The sequence below is a fragment of the Crassostrea angulata genome, chromosome 3 (assembly GCF_025612915.1).
Source record: "Crassostrea angulata isolate pt1a10 chromosome 3, ASM2561291v2, whole genome shotgun sequence".
NCBI classification, from domain to species: domain Eukaryota; kingdom Metazoa; phylum Mollusca; class Bivalvia; order Ostreida; family Ostreidae; genus Magallana; species Magallana angulata.
In genome coordinates this window covers 9,156,045-9,180,447 of record NC_069113.1, presented here as the reverse complement: position 1 = coordinate 9,180,447, position 24,403 = coordinate 9,156,045, and the positions used below count along the sequence as shown (strand labels likewise).

Here is a 24,403-nt window from a genome sequence, read left to right as displayed (position 1 = left end):
TGCTCTCAGGATTTGACAATATCTTTGAAACTCTTCTCGAATTGTTTGAGAAAAAAGTAATGGAAGAGTCCAATATTTGTTTACTCTAATCAACATTAAAAATCACAAAATGTTCTGCCTTGTTCAAATTCTGATAATGACATTTCCCCATAGGAAAACAATTATTTCCTAAATATACAAGCAACACATGCATGAAACTCTACCCTAACCAGGAGGTGATGATTAATGACCATTGCTGAGTCAAGGTATCGAAGGATGCAATGTTGCTGTCGTTCACAAATGCCATTAATTAAATTAGACAAGTGAAATGTTAAACGACAGGATAGGCAATGAATCTGACCCCAATGTAGCAGATTAGGGAAAGAAAAGGTTGATATTGAAATTCTGCTAGGGAGGGAAATTTGGGCTTGATTGGTGTTGACAGGTAATGTAAACAAACAGCAAATTTTAAAGTGCATTACACAGTGCTAACAATTTAATGCTATGTACCAGTTTACAAATGTTTTGGATATCAATCAGGTCAGTCTCTTAAAATGATGTTCAAATTTTAAATGGGAGATGGGAGTGGCAACTTAATCGCTTTAGTATTGGCAAAATCTATTCCTTATAGTTAGAGCAGTGCTGTACATGCATGTCATAGGTATTTTTTGTGTGTTTAGACATGGATTAAAGTAATTCAGCTTGAAAAATCGGTCATCTTGTCATATATATATATATTCCTATGATTATTCCTTAAGAATATTCAATTTCTAAAAGAAATCAATTAAAATTCAATCTAATTTATAAGAAAATGAGAAAAAAAGAAATTTAAAATTTGAGGCCAAAATTTTTTGAAGAGGCCAAGTGAGAGGCCAGGCCAATTTTTGAGGCCAGGCCAAAATTTGGGGCCAGGCCATTTTGAGGCCAAAAGTGAGGCCAGGCCAACTTTGAGGCCAGGCCAGGCCAATGGGGCCAAGCCAGGCCAGGCCAGGTTTTAGAGTATGCCTTTTCTGGGTGGTTGTAAATACAAAACTCATCATATGACAAGTTGTCAGTAAATTCAATATATACAATACGTCATTTTTCTCTACCACCAAGAGGTCATTCACAGCCGTAGTTGATACAAATAACCTTATGTGAAGAAAAATTAAAAGGTCTAGCCCTTTTTAAGATTAAAAAAGAGACCGGAAATCTGGTGGCATCTTTGAAAAACCTCATAAGAACCACTGAGCGAGAATCGCCAATATTTACACGAAGGTCTCTTAATATAATGTAAATTCAAGGTTGTGTAGCTATGAATACTCAACTAAAAGCAGGTCCCTGGATGGACGCGAATTTCTGAATAATACTATGACTTAATTTTTTAAAATTTTTGATGAAAGCGTTTTGATAAAGATATGTGTATATATAAATATTTTTTTTTAAAGAATTTGATCCCCTAAGCAACTATGATGCACCAAGATGGATGATAGGTTAAACAGAGGAAGATGTATAGAAAACTTTTACAAAGTCATTTTCTTGATATTTTGATACGAGATATAACTAAATCCAAATATATTTTACAAGTGTGATGACAATCTCCACGAATCCGAGTTCAGAAAATATTCATACGGGTTTTTAAAAGTTGCCATTCATGTGAGCAAAATGACATATGGGCATTTTGTTTTGAATCGATATTAAAATTTGCATATATAATTTACAAATATTTATTTGAAGGAATAATGTGTAATGCTAGAACATGTTTACATATGTAGTTTGTAGGGAATTTTTTAAATCTACAGAAACTACAACATTATCGCTATCAGAAAACAAACTTTGGTAAACGAAAAACTTGGTATAAAAAGATGTCCGAGTATTTTTCTTTTTCAGATATGCTTCATTGCGTTCATCATGACAAATGAATTTTCATTAGCCAAATGAGAGCTCTTGATACGCAGAAGGATTATGATATATGGTGTATTGATGTAGATAGGGTTCGCAATTATAAAATTTATAGACGAAACTGTTTTATTTAACAGTGATATTTATACAAGAGGACACAAACTGTCATTGTGTGTATTGGAATTCGGGTTAACTAAACTCGCAATACATTATTTGGGCTTCCAATTTGTTATTTATTGTCGCAGATCGCTGACTGACCCAATTTTTATCTGTCATATATCACTTCGGCTACAGCTAGTAAATCACGCATCCCTTAAACTAGTAAATCACACATCCCTGCAGCTACACGTCATAACCAACATAGAAATTATTCTGAACGCTTCAATTTATTATTCCAAGATATGTCTTTGGTATTGTCATTTGATATCTATTCGCCATGCGGTGTACATAATCTATAGTGGATGATTTGGATTTCAGTCCTGTACGATTAAGTTTCATTTAGAGGCTGGAACCAGGTGTTTCCATACTTCCACATGTCACACGCAAGGTTTACAGTCATGTACATCACAGCTCGTGATATGTAATATCGGCTGTTATTATATACGATTTTAACTTTTTTTATTTCTCTGTGTAATATCGGCCGTTATTATAGAAGTTAAACTTTATTTTTCTATCTCTAGAAGATTATTAACATCACCCTGTTTTAACAGAACGATATCCTCGTGGTTATTTTTGTTGGAAACGACGGCCAATAATGTACGATCCTGTCCCATGTATGAGAGAGCTATGCGGACTCCGGGTCGTGGGTCAGACGATGACGTATAGATGACGAAAGCAGGAACCCTCCCCAATCCCCAGGATATACACTCAATCAAAGTACTGATAGTACTAAAAGCGCTAACCTAGACTTAGTTCTGAAGAAAATCTACTTTGTGCAATCTTAGTTAAAAAGAATAGATTTGATTTTTCACCATTTTAACTTCTATATTATGCACTATATTTTCTCATCACTGCGTGGCAGCCCCTGTACGTAAGATGTACGTAAGCCCCTGTAAGCTCCTCGCATTAGATTCACAATAGCCCCCTGAATCTGGTTCCCTAACCAATTTAAACGATGCATATTTCTGCTCATAGGGGGCGATTATTTGATGCACCGGAAGTAGAAGTATAACGACAATAAAGCGCTGAGCTATGCTTAGCGCTTTAAAAATAATCCTAAAATTTCAATTTTTTTTAAATACTCAGGGAAACAGGGGCCATCCAAAGCTCTAATTAATAACATGTACTTACAATGCACTAAATTACTTTGTTAAGGATTTTTTTTACGATAAACATGAAAAAGTAAGGAATAGAACACGACTCTTCTAATATTTCCCTGACTTTACGATTCGTCGTTATTGTTGATTAGATGAACTGTTCGTGTTTGAATTTTGTTTCATGGTAAGGAAATCAGGAAATCCTTTTCATTCTGTTAATGTATTTTCTTCAAATCGAATTAGCAGATTTTGTGTTTGTGTTGTTTAACATCCTTCCGAGCATCTTTAGTTTGCTGAGAGTATATAGGCACGTCGCTGATATATAACTAATATATTTTAAAATCGAGGAACCTAAGGTACGTTCAAGATCCTAAAGGCTGAGCCAGCGGATAGGGGGTTGATAACACGATCTATAGAACAGAAGCTCGATATCTAACTAGATATATGATTTTAATTAAATCAGAATTACATTATATTACTGACTCTTTGGTAAACAAAATGTCGAATTGAATATTTTAACAATATGAAACGCGTTCTCTGTTTATACCGGTATAACGTTTGTAGATATTGCAGGAGAAAATACATCACGTGCTGCATTGGGTTATTAAGGTCTTCCGTTTCCAACGGAAGACCTTATAGTTTTCGTACGATTTCTTATTATTAAGGTCTTCCGTTTCCAACGGAAGACCTTCTTGTTATTCTTCCGTTTCTTTTTCCCTATTATTAAGGTCTTCCGTTTCCAACGGAAGACCTTCTTGTTATTCTTCGGTTTCTTTTTCCCTATTATTAAGGTCTTCCGTTTCCAACGGAAGACCTTATTGTTATTCTTCGGTTTCTTTTTCCCTATTATTTTTATTCTTTTTTTTTCTTCCCATTTTTGTGCACGCGATTTCTCAGAAAAGTCTCAACCGATCTCCATCAAATTTTCAGATGTGATAGATTGTGGTCTGAAGTTGATAGGAAATTTTTTGCACTGATGACGTCACATCCGTTTTGGAGATATTGAGATTTTTCTATTTTTTATATGGGTATTTTGTCTGCGGCCGTTCTCCTAAACTATAAAAGATTTTGAGCTCAAATTTCTACGGTTGGTAAACGAAAGATTGAAGTTTTGCATGATTGTTGTTTTGTATGTTTAGCACTACTGGCGCCAAAGCTCGCTATGGCTCGAAAATTGACATTTAAAAAGCGTCGTAATTTTTTGTGCTTTTCTCTTTTTATCTCTTTTCTGGAAAATATTTTGTTAAAACATGTAATGTAAAAAAAGTTTATATTTACAAGACCTTTCTGCTGATATCAAGACAAAGGGGCTGGCCCCTCAAATAAGGGACCTAAAGGGCTCTAAAGTCTTTTACCCATAACTCTTTACCGAGGGATATTTTGTAATAAATTATAGAAGCAAATATGTTTATCTTACAAATATGAAGCCAAGCAGTGTAACGATTTTCTCATATGTTACGTAATTAGGGGTTTTTAGGGGTCAGAAGTCCAAAACTTTGACCACCTATATCTCAAAACGGAAAAATATTTTGAAATGCAGTATAAAAGAAAAGATGCTCAAAATGATGTCCTTAACACCATGCAACCTAAAAAATTAGGTTCAGCGGCCCCAATAAGGAGAAAAGGGACCGGCCCCTAAAACATTCTTTCTCAGATATCTCAAGAATGGTAACGAATTTCTGAACACTTGTTGAACAAAATGTCTTTATAATCAAATGACCTTTCATTTGATACCAAGAAAAAGGGGCTGGCCCCTAATATTAGGGACCTAGAGGGCTCTAAAGTCTTTTTACTATAGTTCTTTACTGAGGGATATTTTGTAATAAATTATAGAAGCAAATATGTTTATCTTACAGTTATGAAGCCAAGCAGTATAACGATTTTCTCATGTGTTACGTAATTAAGGATTTTTAGGGGTCAAAAGTCCAAAACTTTGCTCACCTATATCTCAAAAAGAAAAAATATTTTGAAATGCAGTATAAAAGAAAAGATGCTCAAAATGATGTCCTTAACAACATGCAGCCTAAAAAATTTGGTTCAGCGGCCCCAATAAGGAGATAAGGGACCGGCCCCTAAAACATTCTTTCTCAGATATCTCAAGAATGGTAACGGATTTCTGAACACTTGTTGAACAAAATGTCTTTATAATCAAATGACCTTTCATTTGATACCATGAAAAAGGGGCTGGCCCCTAATATTAGGGACCTAGAGGGCTCTAAAGTCTTTTTACTATAGTTCTTTACCGAGGGGTATTTCGTAATAGATTATAGAAGCAAATATGTTTATCTAACAGTTATGTAGCCTAACATTATAATGATTTTTCTCATGTGTTACGTAATTAAGGATTTTAAGGGGCAAAAGTCCAAAAATTTGATAACCTATATCTCAAAAAGAAAAAATATTTTGAAATGCAGTATAAAAGAAAAGATGCTCAAAATAATGTACCTAATAACATGCAACCTTACAATTTTTGTTCAGCGGCCCCAATAAGGAGATAAGGTCCGGCCCCTAAAATATTCTTTCTGAAATATCTCAAGAACGGTGACGAATTTCTAAACACCTGAAACAAAATAGTATCAGGCACTTAAAATGAAGATCCTCTTTTCCTGTTTTAAATCATGTATAGCTGTGAAATAGCAAAATCAAGATCGAACATAAATCTCCATTTCTAAAATCAGACGGAAGACCTCCTCGTTGCTCGCAACGAGATCGTGTCTAGTTATTATTATTTTTTTTCTTCCTTTTTTTGTGCACGCGATTTCTCATAAACGGCTCGGCCGATCTCAATCAAATTTTAGGATGGGATAGATAGTGGTCTAAACTTGATTGGAAATTTTTTGTATTGATGACGTCACATCCGTTTTTGAGATATTGAGATTTTTCTAATTTTTATATGGGTATTTTGTCTTCGGTTGTTCTCCTAAACTATAAGAGATATTAAGCTCAAATTTTTACGGTTGGTAAAGAAAAGATTGAAGTTTTGCATGATTATTGTTTTGTATGTTTAGCACTACTGGCGCCAAAGCTCGCTATGGCTCGAAAATTGACATTAAAAAAGCGTCGTGAATTTTTGTGCTTTTCTCTCTTTATCTCTTTTCTGGAAAATATTTTGTTAAAACATGTAATGTAAAAAAAGTTTATATTTACAAGACCTTTCTGCTGATATCAAGAAAAAGGGGCTGGCCCCTCAAATAAGGGACCTAGAGGGCTCTAAAGTCTTTTACCCATAACTCTTTACCGAGGGATATTTTGTAATAAATTATATAAGCAAATATGTTTATCTTACAGATATGAAGCCGAGAAGTATAACGATTTTCTCATATGTTACATAATTAGGGGTTTTTAGGGGTCAGAAGTCCAAAACTTTGACCACCTATATCTCAAAACGGAAACATATTTTGAAATGCAGTATAAAAGAAAAGATGCTCAAAATGATGTACTTAACACCATGCAACCTAAAAATTTTGGTGCAGCGGCCCCAATAAGGAGATAAGGGACCGGCCCCTAAAACATTCTTTCTCAGATATCTCAAGAATGGTAACGAATTTCTGAACACTTGTTGAACAAAATGTCTTTATAATCAAATGACCTTTCATTTGATACCATGAATAAGGGGCTGGTCCCTAATATTAGGGACCTAAAGGGCTCTAAAGTTTTTTTACTATAGTTCTTTACTGAGGGATATTTTGTAATAAATTATAGAAGCAAATATGTTTATCTTACAGTTATGAAGCCGAGCAGTATAACGATTTTCTCATATGTTACGTAATTAGGGGTTTTTAGGGGTCAAAAGTCCAAAACTTTGCTCACCTATATCTCAAAAAGGAAAACTATTTTGAAATGCAGTATAACAGAAAAGATGCTCAAAATGATATCCTTAACAACATGCAGCCTAAAAAATTTGGTTCAGCGGCCCCAATAAGGAGATAAGGTCCGGCCCCTAAAATATTCTTTCTGAGATTTCTCAAGAATGGTAACGGATTTCTGAACACTTGTTGAACAAAATGTCTTTAAAAACAAATGACCTTTCATTTGATACCATGAAAAAGGGGCTGGTCCCTAATATTAGGGACCTAGAGGGCTCTAAAGTCTTTTTCCTATAGTTCATTACCGAGGGGTATTTCGTAATAGATTATGAAGCAAATATGTTTATCTACCAGTTATGTAGCCTAACATTATAATGATTTTTCTCATGTGTTACGTAATTAAGGATTTTTAGGGGTCAAAAGTCCAAAAATTTGATAACCTATATCTCAAAAAGAAAAAATATTTTGAAATGCAGTTTAAAAGAAAAGATGCTCAAAATAATGTACCTAATAACATCCAACCTTACAATTTTTGTTCAGCGGCCCCAATAAGGAGATAAGGTCCGGCCCCTAAAATATTCTTTCTGAGATATCTCAAGAACGGTGACGAATTTCTAAACACTTGTTGAACAAAACTCTTACACCTGAAACAAAATAGTATCAGGCACTTAAAATGAAGATCCTCTTTTCCTGTTTTAAATCATGTATAGCTGTTAAATAGCAAAATCAAGATAGAACATAAATCTCAATTTCTAAAATCAGACGGAAGACCTCCTCGTTGCTCGCAACGAGATCGTGTCTAGTTATTATTATTTTTTTTCTTCCTTTTTTTGTGCACGCGATTTCTCAGAAACGGCTCGGCCGATCTCAATTAAATTTTAGGATGTGATAGATAGTGGTCTGAACTTGATTGGAAATTTTTTGTATTGATGACGTCACATCCGTTTTTGAGATATTGAGATTTTTCTAATTTTTATATGGGTATTTTGTCTTCTGTTGTTCTCCTAAAGTACAAGAGATATTAATCTCAAATTTTTACGGTAGGTAAAGGAAAGATTGAAGTTTTGCATGATTGTTGTTTTGTATGTTTAGCACTACTGGCGCCAAAGCTCGCTATGGCTCGAAAATTGACATTAAAAAAGCGTTGTGAATTTTTGTGCTTTTCTCTCTTTATCTCTTTTCTGGAAAATATTTTGTTAAAATATGTAATGTAAAAAAAGTTTATATTTACAAGACCTTTCTGCTGATATCAGGAAAAAGGGGCTGGCCCCTCAAATTAGGGACCTAAAGGGCTCTAAAGTCTTTTACCCATAACTCTTTACCGAGGGATATTTTGTAATAAATTATAGAAGCAAATATGTTTATCTTACAGATATGAAGCCAAGCAGTATAACGATTGTGTCATATGTTGCGTAATTAGGGATTTTTAGGGGTCAGAAGTCCAAAACTTTGACCACCTATATCTCAAAACGGAAAAATATTTTGAAATGCAGTATAAAAGAAAAGATGCTCAAAATGATGTATTTAACACCATGCAACCTAAAAAATTTGATTCAGCGGCCCCAATAAGGAGATAAGGGACCGGCCCCTAAAACATTCTTTCTCAGATATCTCAAGAATAGTAACGAATTTCTGAACACTTGTTAAGCAAAATGTCTTTATAATTAAATGACCTTTCATTTGATACCAAGAAAAAGGGGCTGGCCCCTAATATTAGGGACCTAGAGGGCTCTAAAGTCTTTTTACTATAGTTCTTTCCTGAGGGATATTTTGTAATAAATTATAGAAGCAAATATGTTTATCTTACAGTTATGAAGCCAAGCAGTATAACGATTTTCTCATATGTTGCGTAATTAGGTATTTTTAGGGGTCAGAAGTCCAAAACTTTGACTACCTATATCTCAAAACGGAAAAATATTTTGAAATGCAGTATAAAAAAAAAGATGCTCATAATGATGTCCTTAACAACATGCAGCCTAAAAAAATTGGTTCAGCGGCCCCAATAAGGAGATAAGGGACCGGCCCCTAAAACATTCTTTCTCAGATATCTCAAGAATAGTAACGAATTTCTGAACACTTGTTGAGCAAAATGTCTTTATAATTAAATGACCTTTCATTTGATACCAAGAAAAAGGGGCTGGCCCCTAATATTAGGGACCTAGAGGGCTCTAAAGTCTTTTTACTATAGTTCTTTCCTGAGGGATATTTTGTAATAAATTATAGAAGCAAATATGTTTATCTTACAGTTATGAAGCCAAGCAGTATAACGATTTTCTCATATGTTGCGTAATTAGGTATTTTTAGGGGTCAGAAGTCCAAAACTTTGACTACCTATATCTCAAAACGGAAAAATATTTTGAAATGCAGTATAAAAAAAAAGATGCTCATAATGATGTCCTTAACAACATGCAGCCTAAAAAAATTGGTTCAGCGGCCCCAATAAGGAGATAAGGGACCGGCCCCTAAAATATTCTTTCTGAGATATCTCAAGAATGGTAACGGATTTCTGAACACTTGTTGAACAAAATGTCTTTATAATCAAATGAGCTTTCATTTGATACCATGAAAAAGGGGCTAGCCCCTAATATTAGGGACCTAGAGGGCTCTAAAGTCTTTTTCCTATAGTTCTTTACCGAGGGGTATTTCGTAATAGATTATAGAAGCAAATATGTTTATCTAACAGTTGTGTAGCCTAACATTATAATGATTTTTCTCATGTGTTACGTAATTAAGGATTTTTAGGGGTCAAAAGTCCAAAAATGTGATTACCTATATCTCAAAAAGAAAAAAATATTTTGAAATGCAGTATAAAAGAAAAGATGCTCAAAATAATGTACCTAATAACATGCAACCTTACAATTTTTGTTTAGCGGCCCCAATAAGGAGATAAGGTCCGGCCCCTAAAATATTTTTTCTGAGATATCTCAAGAACGGTGACGAATTTCTAAACACTTGTTGAACAAAACTCTTAAACCTGAAACAAAATAGTATCAGGCACTTAAAATGTTTACTCCTCTTTTCCTGTTTTAAATCATGTATAGCTGTTAAATAGCAAAATCAAGATCAAACATAAATCTCAAATTCTAAAATCAGACGGAAGACCTCCTCGTTGCTCGCAACGAGATCGTGTCTAGTTATTATTATTTTTTTCCACAAATTTTGTGCACGCGATTTCTCGAAAACTATTCGACCGATTTCAATCATTTTTTCACAGAGGATGGGACTTAATGTAAACTTCATACGTTTTTGAGATTTTTTCTGTCGTCACTTCCGGTACCGATTTATCGGCCATTTTGCACATTTTCACGACCTTTTTTGTGCAGAGCTGATCTCAGAAACTATCAGAGATATGACTATGAAATTTTCAGGATAGGTAGTCTATAGTTTATAGTTGTGCACTATTATGTTGTTTTAAGCCAGTGGCGCCATTTCTTGGAGCTCGCCTGGGCTCGATAATTGAGTACGAATTTTCATTCAAAATTTTCATACGTTTTGATCTGTATCTTTTTTACAGTTGTTATTTTGTTAAGACATCTATTATAAAAGTAGTAGATAATTAAACGTTCTTTCCAACAAAATCAAGAAAAAGGGGCTGGCCCCTTAAATTAGGGGCCAAGACACTCGTAAACTCTATTACAAATAACTTTAAAACGATAAAGATTTTGTAATGCATTATAGAAGCAAAGTTGTTGATCGTACCAATATCTATTTGAAAAAATCATTGCCACGCCCATTTATTACGTAATTAGGGATTTTTAGGGGCCAAAGTACTTAAACTTTGACGAAAAATAACTAGAGAAGTATACATTTTTTGTTAGACATCAAAGAAGAGAAAATGTTTGATTAAATGATTTAAATTGATTCTACTTATCAAAATACGAATTTCTGTCCCCATTAAGGATCTAGAGGGCTGGCCCCTAAAATATTCAATCATTTGTATCTCAAAAGTGATCAACAATTTCAGATGGATGTAAGAACAAAAAATGTTAGTATTCATGAGACCTTTCGTATAAAATCAAGAAAAAGGGGCTGGCCCCTTAAATTAGGGGCCTATAGACTTCTAAACTCTATTACTCATACGTTAAAAATGATCAAGATTTTGTAATGCATTATAGAAGCAAAGTTGTTGATCGCAGCAATATTAGTTTGTAAAACTCATTTCCAAACCCATTGATGACGTATTTAGAGATTTTAGGGGACTAAAATCTTAAATCTTTAATGTGTTGTATGTTAAAAAGCAAAACTCTTTGTTAAACATTTTAAAGGATATTGACAATCGTATACATTATCTAAAAGGAAGTGGTTGAGGGATAATTCTGAAATTTCATTGATATTTTAATCGAATCGTTTAAAAAATTGAACGGAAGACCTACTCGTTACTCGTAACGAGATCGTATCTAGTTTAATTTTCTTTTTAATGTCCCGTTATTTGTATTTATCTCTGATGCTACAATAATTCCCACTGAAAAATAAATTTCCCCTCGTTTACAATATATCTTTACAACGCTTAATACTCTCATTCTTTACAAATACTAGCATGTGAGAATCATTCAAGACAAAGCATTCTGCTTAAACTAGCTTTACCAAAAAAGAGTAAAACCATCATATATGGAGACTATGTGTAACAGTGTAAGTGCATGATTAATGATCATACCTGTGTAATTGGGATAACAAGTTTAATGGGGTTTTTTTCAGGCCTTCGAGGGGGGGGGGGGGGTTATCACCCAAATACATAATCTGTTTGAAAAAAAGTTTTATGACCAAGTTGACTTGAAATTGATTTAAAAAAACAAATACCTTACCATCTTATGCCAGGTTTTTGGTTTTTTTTAATTTCTTCCATTTATCTGTCTACACACTGCAATGTGATCTACCGAGTTCAACGACCTCTGGTTGTAATTTGTTTAAAACAGTTGCAAAAATAAAATAATAAAAGAAATATTATTTTAAAGTTTTATATAAAAATGATAGACTCCTTTTGCTTGTTTCTGATAAAGACAACCAGAAACCAGTTATTTTCTAAAAAAGGCAATTTGCTTTTTTAGCATTACTCAGTGCGTCTGGAATACAATGTGATGCAGGGCAAAAAACGACTTTCTTAAAACTATAAATTCTGGAAATATGAAATCTTCATTTATCACAATGAATGTGGCAAATTCGCGTGGAACTGCAGCTGCGTGCAGATGACAGAACACGAAGAGCCGCTACCATCTATCTTCAGATGAAATGTGACACGACCTACAAAATATTAAAATCTTAGGATCCTTCCACTGTTTTTGCTTTCGCTTTAACAAATTGCTTGACATCACACAAGTTGTTTGTTTTCGTCTGCTTAGTAAAGAAATCATATTCTTTTTGAATTTCACATTTTCACCGTATTTAACAGGTGGATGGCTTGTTGTATGTTTTTTTTAAGAAAAATTATTCTTCCTTAACGTTAACGAAAAAAAGTGCACATCCATTTAAATGTCGACTTAATAAAATGATTAAGTATAGTCCTGCACCTTTCTGACTTTCTATGTGTACTTCATTTTTTTTTCAGAAAAAAAGAGAAGAGAGAGAAAACAACGTGGATTTAATCAGACAATAATCACGGCCATCATTGTCAATAGTGCAATCAGATAGGCGTTCCAATGACGCTCTCCAAAATAGTGCAGTGTATTGATCCCGAGCCACCGGAACAGTGCAAGCCACCCCGAAAAAAAACCCCCAACAGAAAACAAAACACGTGGAAATCTTTCAAGTCAATGAAGATCTCTCGAGTCCTTCGCAACACGTTCACATCTATAATGCACTGTATGGCGCCTCAAGATCTCATTAATAGCGAAACCTCGTAGTGCTAAAGCAGCCATTTCCTTACAAGTTCAAGATATCATCATCTTTGATTTATAAAAACGATGGTGATGCTACTGCTGCATTACATTTGCCCTTTTATTTAGTTACGATTTTCATAAATTATTAAACCATATGATCTCTTGCAGCATCTTGGTATTGGAATTTGGATATATTAAAAGAATAACGGTGTATGGATCTGCCGGTTAGTCTTTCAGACACGTCTGTTATATAGTAAGTCTTATATATATAAGTGCTTACCTTGTTAACAATGAACTATCTGGCGCTGGTTGTCGTCGGGTTATAAGCACTGAACTACACTCGCTGTACAGTACCAAAACCGGAAAACACCAATGACGCCGACCGGCATTGAAATTTAAACCATTTATACAAAGATTCGAGATTACCGCTTTACATCGCGTTCGGCTTACCTCATAACTGTTTACAATTTGTTGAACATTTTTAGAAATATCAGATTCCAATTAGGTCACATGTTATCCATGAACATCATAATCCGCGGTCAGGGGACATACAACAACTCCAGGGTCTCATGCAGGCAATGCCGTCTATTTTGTAAAAGTATCCTTTTCTGAATAGAATTATCCATCTAGGCTTTACACCTGAATTGCACCTAACTAAATTGTACAGGTGAATATCTGGTTAACAAATAACCAGTCCTTATCAAATCAACTTGTTTAACATAACAAAGAAAAACCCTGTATGATCTTTGCAAAAACGAAATTTTTTCCCCTTCTGCTGTTTGTAAAATAGGAAGTTAAAACTGATAATGAAAGTACATGTATAGAATTGCAATCATAATTGTCGTTGCTTTTTTGTCTCTGGCGAACACTGAATATGGTTTTTAGTTGAAGATTTGTTATTTTATTATATATGATATATAATGTGAACTTAAAAAGATACATTTCCCGTGCTGTTGTGCATTTCAGACATCGGGGTTTTTTTTAAATTTATATTCAACCCATTTCTTCAATGAAGGATGGAGTAATAGGTGAAGTGATTTAACGTTTTACATGTATACGTTTGTTTATCCATAGTGATACCATGTATTCGTTTCATTTTTTATCATTTATGATCGTTAAATTACTCAACATTTAGCATTGCATGGTAATTTGGATCTTTACTCGCAATTATAATCGAAGAATTAAACAAAAATCTCAGTAATCAATAACGGCACCTATTAACTTCATACAGAATAAAGAGAAAGAGGATATTCATGAAATAGTTTTCATTGTCATAAAACTCCCACTGTAGACTCATCAGACATTTTACGGGAGACTGCCTGTCAACGTGCACGTGATGTTTTGCGTACCTATACAATGTAATAGTCGGTGTGCACAGGAGTCACGCAGACACCGAGCACAAACAGGGGCAGGGTTCGCCGGCAGACACGTAGCTGATAGCGTCGTTATCGCTCCCTACATGCCGAAGACTTGACCCCAATAGAGCTGACTTTGAAACAATCTCTATTTTAACCCAAACTGTGTAGGATCGTACGGTATATATAAGCTCTATCATCGCTACATTACGTGCGAAAATGTATATATTCATTTACTCCCAATGACCTTCTCCCAATGACATTCTCCCAGTCTCTATGACCTTCACCTTTCATCTATTTATTGCCCGAAAGAGGTCAAAATATTAACCGAAATCTAAATGGCAATGTATGTGGTCTTTTGATATTTTCTGAGAAACTCCCAAATTTTATTTTAAAACTAAAGAAGATCAATTATAATTTTGATGTTCATGACCAAACCACAAAACGTTGAATTCTAATTTAGTACTTTTCGTTACATTTTTTTTGTTTTATCCCGAATATTTCCTTGTTGAAATTGCTCTAAATTGAATTTATTTTTGCATTATTTAAAAAAACACACATTTTTATTCCCTTTTAATCTCAAAATTATAAACGTGTCTGTGTTGGCAAGGGGACAGCCTAAATAATCGTAAATGTTAAATAAGTTTACTTACCAACAAGTATATGTAATTATTATAATTAATTTGCTAAAGAACTATGAAATGGGAGATGAATGTCATATTAACGTTCATCGTAAGTTGTTGAATTTTGTTTAATGTTATAAATGATTCTGTTTCAATTTATGTATTTTACATATATTCATTATAAACACCCCCAACACCCCCCCCCCCCCCCCCAGCTTACGCGTAGAGTATATGCAAGTGCAATGATTCTTTTCTTAAATCGACTCTATTGTATTGTATTTGATTTTTAATCTTCAGACTTTATGAACTGGTTTCAGAAACAACAAAATTTAGGAAAATTGCAATCAAAGAAATATGATTTAGAAAAAAAAAAATTTACCGCGAATAAATTACTCGTGATTTTGTCCACCTAGGAAAGAGTAGAAAATGCTAAATGTCAACAAAAATTGTGATAAAGTGGTTTATTTTTAAATTCATCAACCCTAAAGGAGTTATTTTTGTTTTTTCTCAATTCATCACCAAATTTAATTCATAAAAAAAAATCTATATTTGTGTATAATGGAACATGGAATTCCGCAAAATAAAATAATTATTCATTAGCGAGCTGCCGAAAAAAATGGAACCCTTCATTTCGAGTCTTTTTTCCATACCTTAAATCACGGTCGCCTAACATTACCTGACATTAATTCGATGTAATGATGAGATAAATTATATATTATCATAAATAATCATACTAATTAACTAAATCAATCACTCCTTTTTAATTGATCTGACTTGAATAATATTGGTCTGGGCCCGCTTACCACAGCTACTATTGGTGACAGTCCCGATACTTGTTTATAGAATCTCTCCATTGTCGACGGAGTGCGTAAAGTTCCGGAGAATTTCGAAATGATATTCTTTATCCTTCCAGAACTATGTAAAATTGAACCACTATCACTTGAACAATTGAATTTTTTACCTCAAAATTTTAATACCTTGTGACAAGAAATTAGCTCGCGGAACAAATTTTCCCAGCTATTTTCACGGAAAAAAAAAATATCGCGAATTCAACGTGCAATACTTTGGAATTTTACAATTATTTAAACATGAAAATGTTCTATTTATAGTCAAATGAGAATGAAATCGTTTTCCTAGTTATTTAAGTGTCACTATTTTGAGGTTTATACAGTTGTATGGGTGTTTTTAGATAACATTCTATAAGATTATTAAGTTTGAACTTTTTAAAATATATTTTTTACTACATGGGTTCAAATACTTTAATTTAGAAATTGTAAGATATCTAGCAGACTAACAATTGTGGTGATGATGAAAAAATGCTTTCTATAGAATCTAAAAGCCGTGTTCGCCTTCTCCTGATTTTCAGGAGATGTTCAACTACCTTATTTTGCTGTTTTTATTCATCTCTTATAGTGTAACTTGCTTTTTTAAGTACGTCTACCTCGCTGCAGCAAGACCCCATAACGCATCGATTCTGTGGGTATGGACTTTATCAAACCTTCTTCGTGCAAAAATTGTTTATTTACAAGCGGGTCTTATCTGTAATTAATACACATTTGATTTTTTAAAATATATTTAATTCTTTTTCAAATAATAGGAACTTACAAGGCCTGTCAATTCCTCTGCAATGATAAATTTTAACGACATCTGACAAATATCTGACAAGGAAATCTTTGTGCATCGGTATATATGCGTCTGACGTTCAAACCGACTTCAGTTTGATATTTTGCTTTTGAATGTTTTCATCATGATATGAAGCACTGTAAGCAATATTTGAAAAAAAATATTAAAAATCTGAAATTGTTTTTAATGATTAAAATCAATAGGCATTTGCGACATCTTGTTCGCCCATCTTCTTTTGGTGTGATTTTCGGTGCATTTAAATTTTTTTTTGATTCCATTCTTTTAAAATTAATGCATGCATTTCATGCTTTACGTATGTGGAGTTTTTAGCATAAATCTTAAGTGTATTTTTCTTCCTTTATCCCTTATTCCAATGCAAATATATATTGTTCGTCGGTCCACTTGCTATGAAAGTCAATAGCTAGCACTGTTTTCTAATTGACGTCTATATTGATCTATTATGCAAGTTCAAAACAAACTCATTAAATTAGATATGAGAACTGATGGCGAGGTGTCCAAACAAGATGGATTGATTTAGGTAGCTACATCCTTGTGTGGACAAAATAAAGGATCTATATTTCATGAAGGTCACAATGGTCACCTCAGAAAAGGCGTTGATCTTTTCCTGTTGGTCTGCTGGAAACACTGGCTCATTGATAATACTATAGACAATACAAACTGAACAATGTTGAAAAAGATAGGAAGTTCGCCGAGTGAGTTTTGACATGTGAAAAACCGAAGGTTTTTTTTTAATTAAGTATAGCTTTTCAAGAGAAAATATTTTGCCGTCTTTAGAATTTATTTCAAAACATTAATTTGATATTTGCAATGTTGAAATATTGACATGTATCCCATATGTTGTTGGTTTTTTTCTTCAATAAATCACACATCAATTAAAAACTGGGAATCTTGTATTCATAAGTTTGCTCTTGTTTTTAAATAACTCATGGTTAATTAAAGTTTCTACTTTCATAATAAATTCTTATGTTTTCTCATTTTGCTGCATTCAAATCTTAATTTTGCTAAAATTTTGAAAGAGAGAATCATTAGGTTTGAAAATATTTTATTGCATATATTACAAAAGGATTAGAACAAGATCTATCGTCTTACATGTTTTTCTTTTTTAATGAGAATTATTTCTTTAACAGTTTACTTGTTGTTCACATGTTTACTTCCAAAAATTAACTTAAACGCGAGGAAAAAGTAGACATCTTGTAAATCATAAATATATGGATATTCTTTTTCTCAATTGCATTTTTCTTGCAATTACAAATGACATGAAAATCCTAATTAGAAAATGATAAAAAATATTTGGAATTTTAATACTATTGTCCTTTACTGTTTTTCAATTTTGTTAAAAACTTATATGACAAAAATTCGTCATGGAATTTTTTTTATGTTAGATTGAAAATTAGTCAAGGAAACTATGTTCAAAGAGTCGCTGTCCCTTTTTATATTTTATCTAGGTAGACACTGACTAATATAATGGATTGTTATAATATTCCTATGTCTTTTACTCATTAGGAAGAAACATAACTGAGCCCCCCCCCCCCCCCCCCAAAGGCTTGGAACACTAACCCCAAATAATGTATTTAGATATGTATGCAGACAATTCTACCCCGGGAATGGGGGGGGGGAGAGGGATAATTTTGTTTACGGGGGGGGGGGGGGTTCCAAGGCCTATTTCAAGTAATTTAAAGATCAATCCAGAGTAGAACTAATTGTACAGTGAAGTTGAAAGTTTAATTGAAATAGCTTACTTTGACAACAGTATTCATACATAATTTAAAGTTTATAATGTGATTTGATCGCCGATACATGTAAATAATCGCTCAAGGATTCTAGAGTTTTTACGAATGTGCGGCACGTTTTCTACAGCATTTTATAGTCGATCAGATAAAATACACGGGAAATTGATTTATATCATCCATGAGAGGTTTTATTTTCCTCTATCAATTTTTCACAGGTATTCAAGAACGTGATTTTGTTTTTGTTTCTCCAAAAGTGCACACAAAAGCGCTCCAGGCTTTATATGCTGATGATGCAGATATTTAATTTCACCTTCAGACGATGCACTGCGGCTGAAGTACTGTATTATTGTAAATTTTGTATTTACACCCACCCAGTAAAATAAAAACCTACATGTACAATATGACTATACGTGCGAGTCTATCATCTTATCATGTCTCTTGACAGTACACCGAAGTCGTTAAAAATATACATGTAGTACAATTTGCATATTTTTTTTAATATATCTACCGTTGTATCATTTTATTCATCGGTAAGGCATTTGAACATCAATTTACAATACAAAATGTACTTATAATCTATTCTACTGCATATGGTGTTTTTTATTTGTTGAAAACATATGTACATGTACCTCGGACCATTTCTATAAAATGATTTGCTATGTTATATTTGTTCTTAAAGACACCTTTATACTTATATTGATGTAGAATAAAAGATAATAATATTTTTATTGTCTAAACAAGACTTTATAGGTATTTTGCATAATTGATGATAAACATAAAAAAACATCAAAACTGCGTAAATCGCGAATTTCCCCCAAATAACAAGAGTCTGCGTACAGTTCTGTTTGTCTTCATTTTAGGTGAGAAGCATGGCTGGGTTTTTTCCTTTGACGGATACCATATTTCAAACTACAATGAGCTTTGTTTATCGCTATATATCATTTCCTTGGAAAATAGATTGTCAAACTGCATGTTGTGCTTTCAGGATTATTAGCAAAATGCAAATACTCTGTCTCAAAAACGCCACACATGGCGAAAGTCGGTTAACACCCGCTGGTAAAATTTATCTCATATTTTTTAGCTTATGTTTTCGCGTTTTGTGTCCGTTGAAATTTTAAAGTCTTTTAATTTTAATGATTGTGACAAAATTTCTAAGCAGGCGCACTCTTATTTTTCAGCTCACCAATTGAAACCAAGAGACTCAATTAATACATTAAAAAATACTTAAATAAATTACAATTGTCTGGACGCCCCCCGAAAAATTCAAAGTTATTATTTTCAGATAGTTATGTAGTAATATTTAAAAAAAAAATAGGCATCAGAAACACCCCCTTCCAGAAAACAAAATTATCCCTCGGACACATCTTGAAAAAAAAAATCCGGGTACGTACATAAATCATTCAAAATATACGAAAAATCGTAAGGGGCGTTTTATTATCAATAATCAAAGAAAACCCCCCAAAATATTAGTAATTAAACTTTGTGAAAAAAAAATCGGGGAAGTATATGTAGCAATCATTCACCTCATCAACTTTGTGAATTCTGTCAAAATTTATGTTTATATGATTGTCAGCGAAAGAAAAAACGATTCGGCATTTTTATTTTTACATACCTCTCTCTCTCTCTCTCTCTCTCTCTCTCTCTCTCTCTCCCAGCATGCAGTTAAAACTATATTAATGTTCATATTCTCAAAAAATGCCCAAAGCAAAGTCGATCTGCATCTGACAGTTTTCCTACAATGCGGCCCGACTACGATAGAAAATATCGTCTATGATATTAACCCTTTTCTACAAATAACGAAAGACAAAAAGACATGTTAGTTTAGATATATTACTAAGAATTGATTTACGGGAAGAACTTAAAATTGAAACGATAATTTCAACTATACTGAGTATATAAATTTACATTTCGGTGTCAAAGTATCGTCACGTAATGCGTAAAAAGGTAAATCATCTGAGGATAGGGTTAAATATAGATGCGCTAATAATGAAGATTTATTGGAAGCAGTACGTTCCGGATGAGTGAAAATTTGCCTTTTAATCAGGTCAATTGAGGCTGTTTCCAACTACAGAAATACAAAAAATCTTGTTTTATTAAATTATCATTCTTTTCATTTGATATTAAAATTATTTTACAGAACAATGTAAAAATGTCGAATTTTGAATTTTATTACTTTTGTGTAATTGTTAGCTTCTAAAATCCACTTTCAGGAATTAAAAACTTTGAATTTTAATTAATTGTCAATCTGGACGTCAAACTGAAGATAGAAGAACCCACGGGAATCAACTCTACCATTAGATTTATCTTTTGTCCCGTGTTTAATTAAATGTCAGGTAAACTTAGAAAGATGGATTCTTGCAAAGTTACCAGGAAAATTGCATGCATTGTGCCAAGTTTGATGTGTATGCAGACAATATGCCCTTGGTGACACTAATCATTCTCTAGAATAGATAGATGTATTTCCGTTTGTAATCAATACACTGCCGATCATGACTTGATGTAAATAAAAGATTTTACAATAATGTTCGATCTTTTCCGCTTTTGAGCACATTTGTTCATTACGTCACCAACAAAAAATCACTCTCTCTCTTTTTTTTTCTTTTTTTTTGATAAACACAAATCCTGGTTTGCGGTTGAGCTATTTTTAAAGATCAATTCGTCTACCAAAATAATCTTAAAACAAGTGCAAAATTTGCCAAATATATTGTCCGATTTAGAAACATTGCATTTTAAATTCTTAAAAATTCATTTCTTCGAAAAATTGTCTTGACACTTATATTTTAAGTATCATGCAAGCGATCTTTGGTATCGTTGTTTACAGTTTGATGACGATAAAGTATGCAACGTGACCCTTGAATTGATGATTTACACTGTTTATTTCCTTTTTTTACTTAAGTATTTTACATGCTCCCTAAAAGTGGGGGGGGGGGGGGGGGCGGCTTCGAAAATAATTAACTGCCAACCCCCCACCGATGCTAGGTGCCTGTGTAACGAATTACAATTTTTGCAATAAATTGATACATGTACACAAAATTCGTTCATCGTTTTGATTTTATTTGCAAGAAAGTTCACTGGCCTAATTAATTATCAATGACAATAATTTGTCATTTCATTAAAAAAAGTTCAGTTTCACCGAGTGCATCAAATGTATTTAAATTTTCTTGCATTTCTTGATATACATATATTTTATAAACCGAAGTTGTTTAAAAATTCAATTGAAAGATAAAAGAACCTATGAAAAGAGTTCGTTATTTACGGTGCCTTTTACCACACATCACATCTGACGGACAAAAACTGCTGTCATATTTTATGCAGTCTCTGCTATAAATGTCTAGAGCAATGATTTGTTAATTTGATGGTCCCTACTTTGACGCTGACAGTGCTTTATAGACACCCTCTCGCTAACGAATCCATAAAATCGTTTGAATCAATTTCTAATCGCTCAATCAAGTTCAAATCTCATTCTTTTTTCTTGGTGCAGTTCAACAGATAATGACTGGAAAATCTCATATTTTTGGACATTACATATTTTTAATTAAAGTATATCAATACATTTGGTATGAAAAATATACATAAATATTTTTGTCTGTCACATTCACTCGCATGCATGTTAGCTGAATTTACATCAGTTACATTTTTACATAATTGATAAAAGATGTCGGGGCGAATGTAAATCGATATTAAACAGATTTTAGATTTAATATCATACAAGTAATAAATTCAGAGATTCAAGACGTAGTTTTTCTTATTTATAAGTCAATACACGTTCATATCAAATCATGTCCAATATTTTTCACTCCTCCTTTTAGAATCATCGAATTTTTTAAAAACTTGAACGTTATCTGCAACATTTCAAGAAACATTGACCATTGATCATATATTAATATTTTTTATAAAATTTCATTTCAGTTTTTAAAATTGTTTTATCAATTTATTAATATTATTAGCCGATTTTTACACGCATTAAAAACTTTTTACATATTTTTTCTGCGGTCTTACCTGAAGTCCAGGAGAGAGGATCCCATGCCAAAGGCAGGTGGTTGCAGTGGTTGGCGCATAACATCCCAGTGGTGGAAGAACGCCTGGTCATTCATGCTTCTTTCTACAGAACTCTACAGAAGAGGGCAAGGAGAGACAATTTTCACTGCTTATTTGAAGGAAATCTGCATTTTGTCTTCCTCCCGTCTCGTACTCCAGAAATCTTACAGCTTGCTACGGAAACTAGTGTTATCATGAAAACAAAGTAAAAATTTGCTGAAGACATTGATGTGCGCCCATGCGCAGAGCTAAGAACATCCCCCCAATGCCGGTAATTTATTCGCGCGGTCGACTTGGATACGAGATAATTTCGTAACCAAATTGAGTTTTTATATTGGTTTTGATTTGATAAAGACGTTGAAAATGGGCTTTTTGAGTATTAGGGATGAAATGGATTCTTGTAGAACTCGAAGTTTCTTTATATTAAAAAGTATTAGGTTTTTGTATCATTTTAGTATTTATGTCTATTTCACATCTTAGTAATAACTAAACAAAATAATTCGGGTAATTTTTCAATCTTTGTTTTGTTTTTGTTTTTTTATTTGCTGATTCACGTATATTAGTTGAGGGAATTGACGATATATGAGAAAATTAAGAATTTATCTTTTTCAGATTTTTTTTTCATATATCGAATATTAATCTGAAATGAATTGTTTAGTTAAAAAAAACATACGAATTGACCCAGTTTGTAGTATTTTTGTTTTATGTTTAAAATGACATGACTGGGAATATAAAACTGTCAAAGAATGCTAAGATTAAGGTTTATGTACGATCTTGTGACCACAATGTTGTGTTCGTCTCAAAACTGGCTTATTTTGAGTACCCCCCCCCCCCAATGTTTTAGCTGCAAAATTTTAAAATTTGTTATCTATATCTTTCTTGGTCAGTTAATAATTGAATTTTCCTGATAAATTTGCTGTTTAGGGATTTTTTTTTTGTCAAGTAAAAGTTGTTCATTTCCTATAGCACCTTAAATAAATTTTTTTCAAGTTTGTAGAAGGTCTATCATTGAAACTTGATTTAGATTTAGAAATACTTATACGTGTATAGATAAAAAAAAAATGCATTATACATGGCCCAGTGGTCATATTTATTTACATCAATCTTAAAATTATAAGTTCCTATGTATTTTGCATGAATTTTACAGGAGCAATATTAAGCACTTTAATTACTTGACGTAAAGTTTAATAAGAAATTATTTGTGCGTCGTAGATATCACCGTCTCGTATCATATGTACTAAACTACTAAACATTGAATTTTCAAAAACCTCATCTCCGAGAAAATTAACACAAAGAGAGACATTAAGAGAGTAATTCACAGAGTTGTCGTGCCTTAAAAAGTGCCCAATCCAAGTTTTCTGGGTGAATACTTAGAATATACACAGTCGTGTAGTTCGATATGTTTGTGAAAAAAAAATATTACCGTCTCCACAAAATACAGTGTAACTTCTGTAACATTTTTTTTTTCAGATATTGGGCCGATGTACTGTATGTTGAACATCCTGATTACATATTCAGCTGACGATACGTTTACAACTTTATTTTAGTCGGAGATCAATATATTCCCTCGAGTTGTCTCCTCAGAAGATTTACGGTAAATAAAGACGCGCAGAACACTGGTACCTCAAACCACAGAAAAAGTATCTGACCAACCATGGCATAGCTAGATGTTGCGGTCAGACTCCGTTAATTCATAAGACACACGATTGCAACAATTTCATCAAAAGGCTTCTCATTTTTTAATGAGCTCTCGTATTTATTTTTAGCGTCGATTTGTTATTGATATAAATATATATATACCTTTTGTTTATTATAGTGGATCGACATCTTATAATTTTGTATTGGATTTAATTAAAGAAACGTTTATTTAGCCATGCTTATATTTGTATAGTATGGTTTAATTTTCAATTCTTTTTTTTTTTTTTTTATTTTACTTTCAACAATATGTAGCGTACATTTATTTCCTATTCCATTCCCGAAAAAATAAGATTGGTAGGTAGTAGGGGAACAGCATTTTATTTTATTTAAACAGTATTTTAAAGTTTAAACCATAATTTGTACTCATGATTGTTATAAATATTAATTGATTTTGATATGAATTAATTGAAAATATGTCGACATAAAGTTTAGAGCCAGCTCATATTCGGTCGGGGGACGGAAACACATTGGCGTTAAATAAATAATTTTTATTTACAAATTTATACGATTTATTTGATTCATAGTTCATAAGTTATTGGTTTTTTACTCTGCAACTATAATTAGATATGATGGCAAATTT

At 32.9% G+C, this 24,403-nt stretch overlaps 1 protein-coding gene and 1 long non-coding RNA gene across 3 annotated transcripts in view; one reads left to right on the top strand and one right to left on the bottom strand.

The window, feature by feature from the left end:
• The window catches only part of LOC128177279 (uncharacterized), a 34,047-nt gene extending 21,148 nt beyond the window's left edge, over window positions 1–12,899 (top strand). The window contains exon 5 of the long non-coding RNA XR_008242822.1: window positions 12,465–12,899. This is a non-coding gene — a long non-coding RNA (uncharacterized LOC128177279). The remainder of the gene's footprint in view (window positions 1–12,464) is intronic.
• The window catches only part of LOC128177278 (protein trachealess-like), a 46,424-nt gene extending 24,093 nt beyond the window's left edge, over window positions 1–22,331 (bottom strand). Inside the window, exon 1 of one of the 2 annotated variants that reach the window (XM_052843934.1) lies at window positions 22,087–22,331. In XM_052843934.1, the coding sequence (XP_052699894.1) occupies window positions 22,087–22,181 (95 nt within the window). In that variant the 5' untranslated portion in view covers window positions 22,182–22,331. Of the gene's footprint in view, window positions 1–13,185; window positions 14,503–22,086 lie in introns of those variants that run through there. The other variant, XM_052843935.1, reaches the window with a different exon arrangement.
• Between the last annotated feature and the right edge of the window lie 2,072 nt (window positions 22,332–24,403).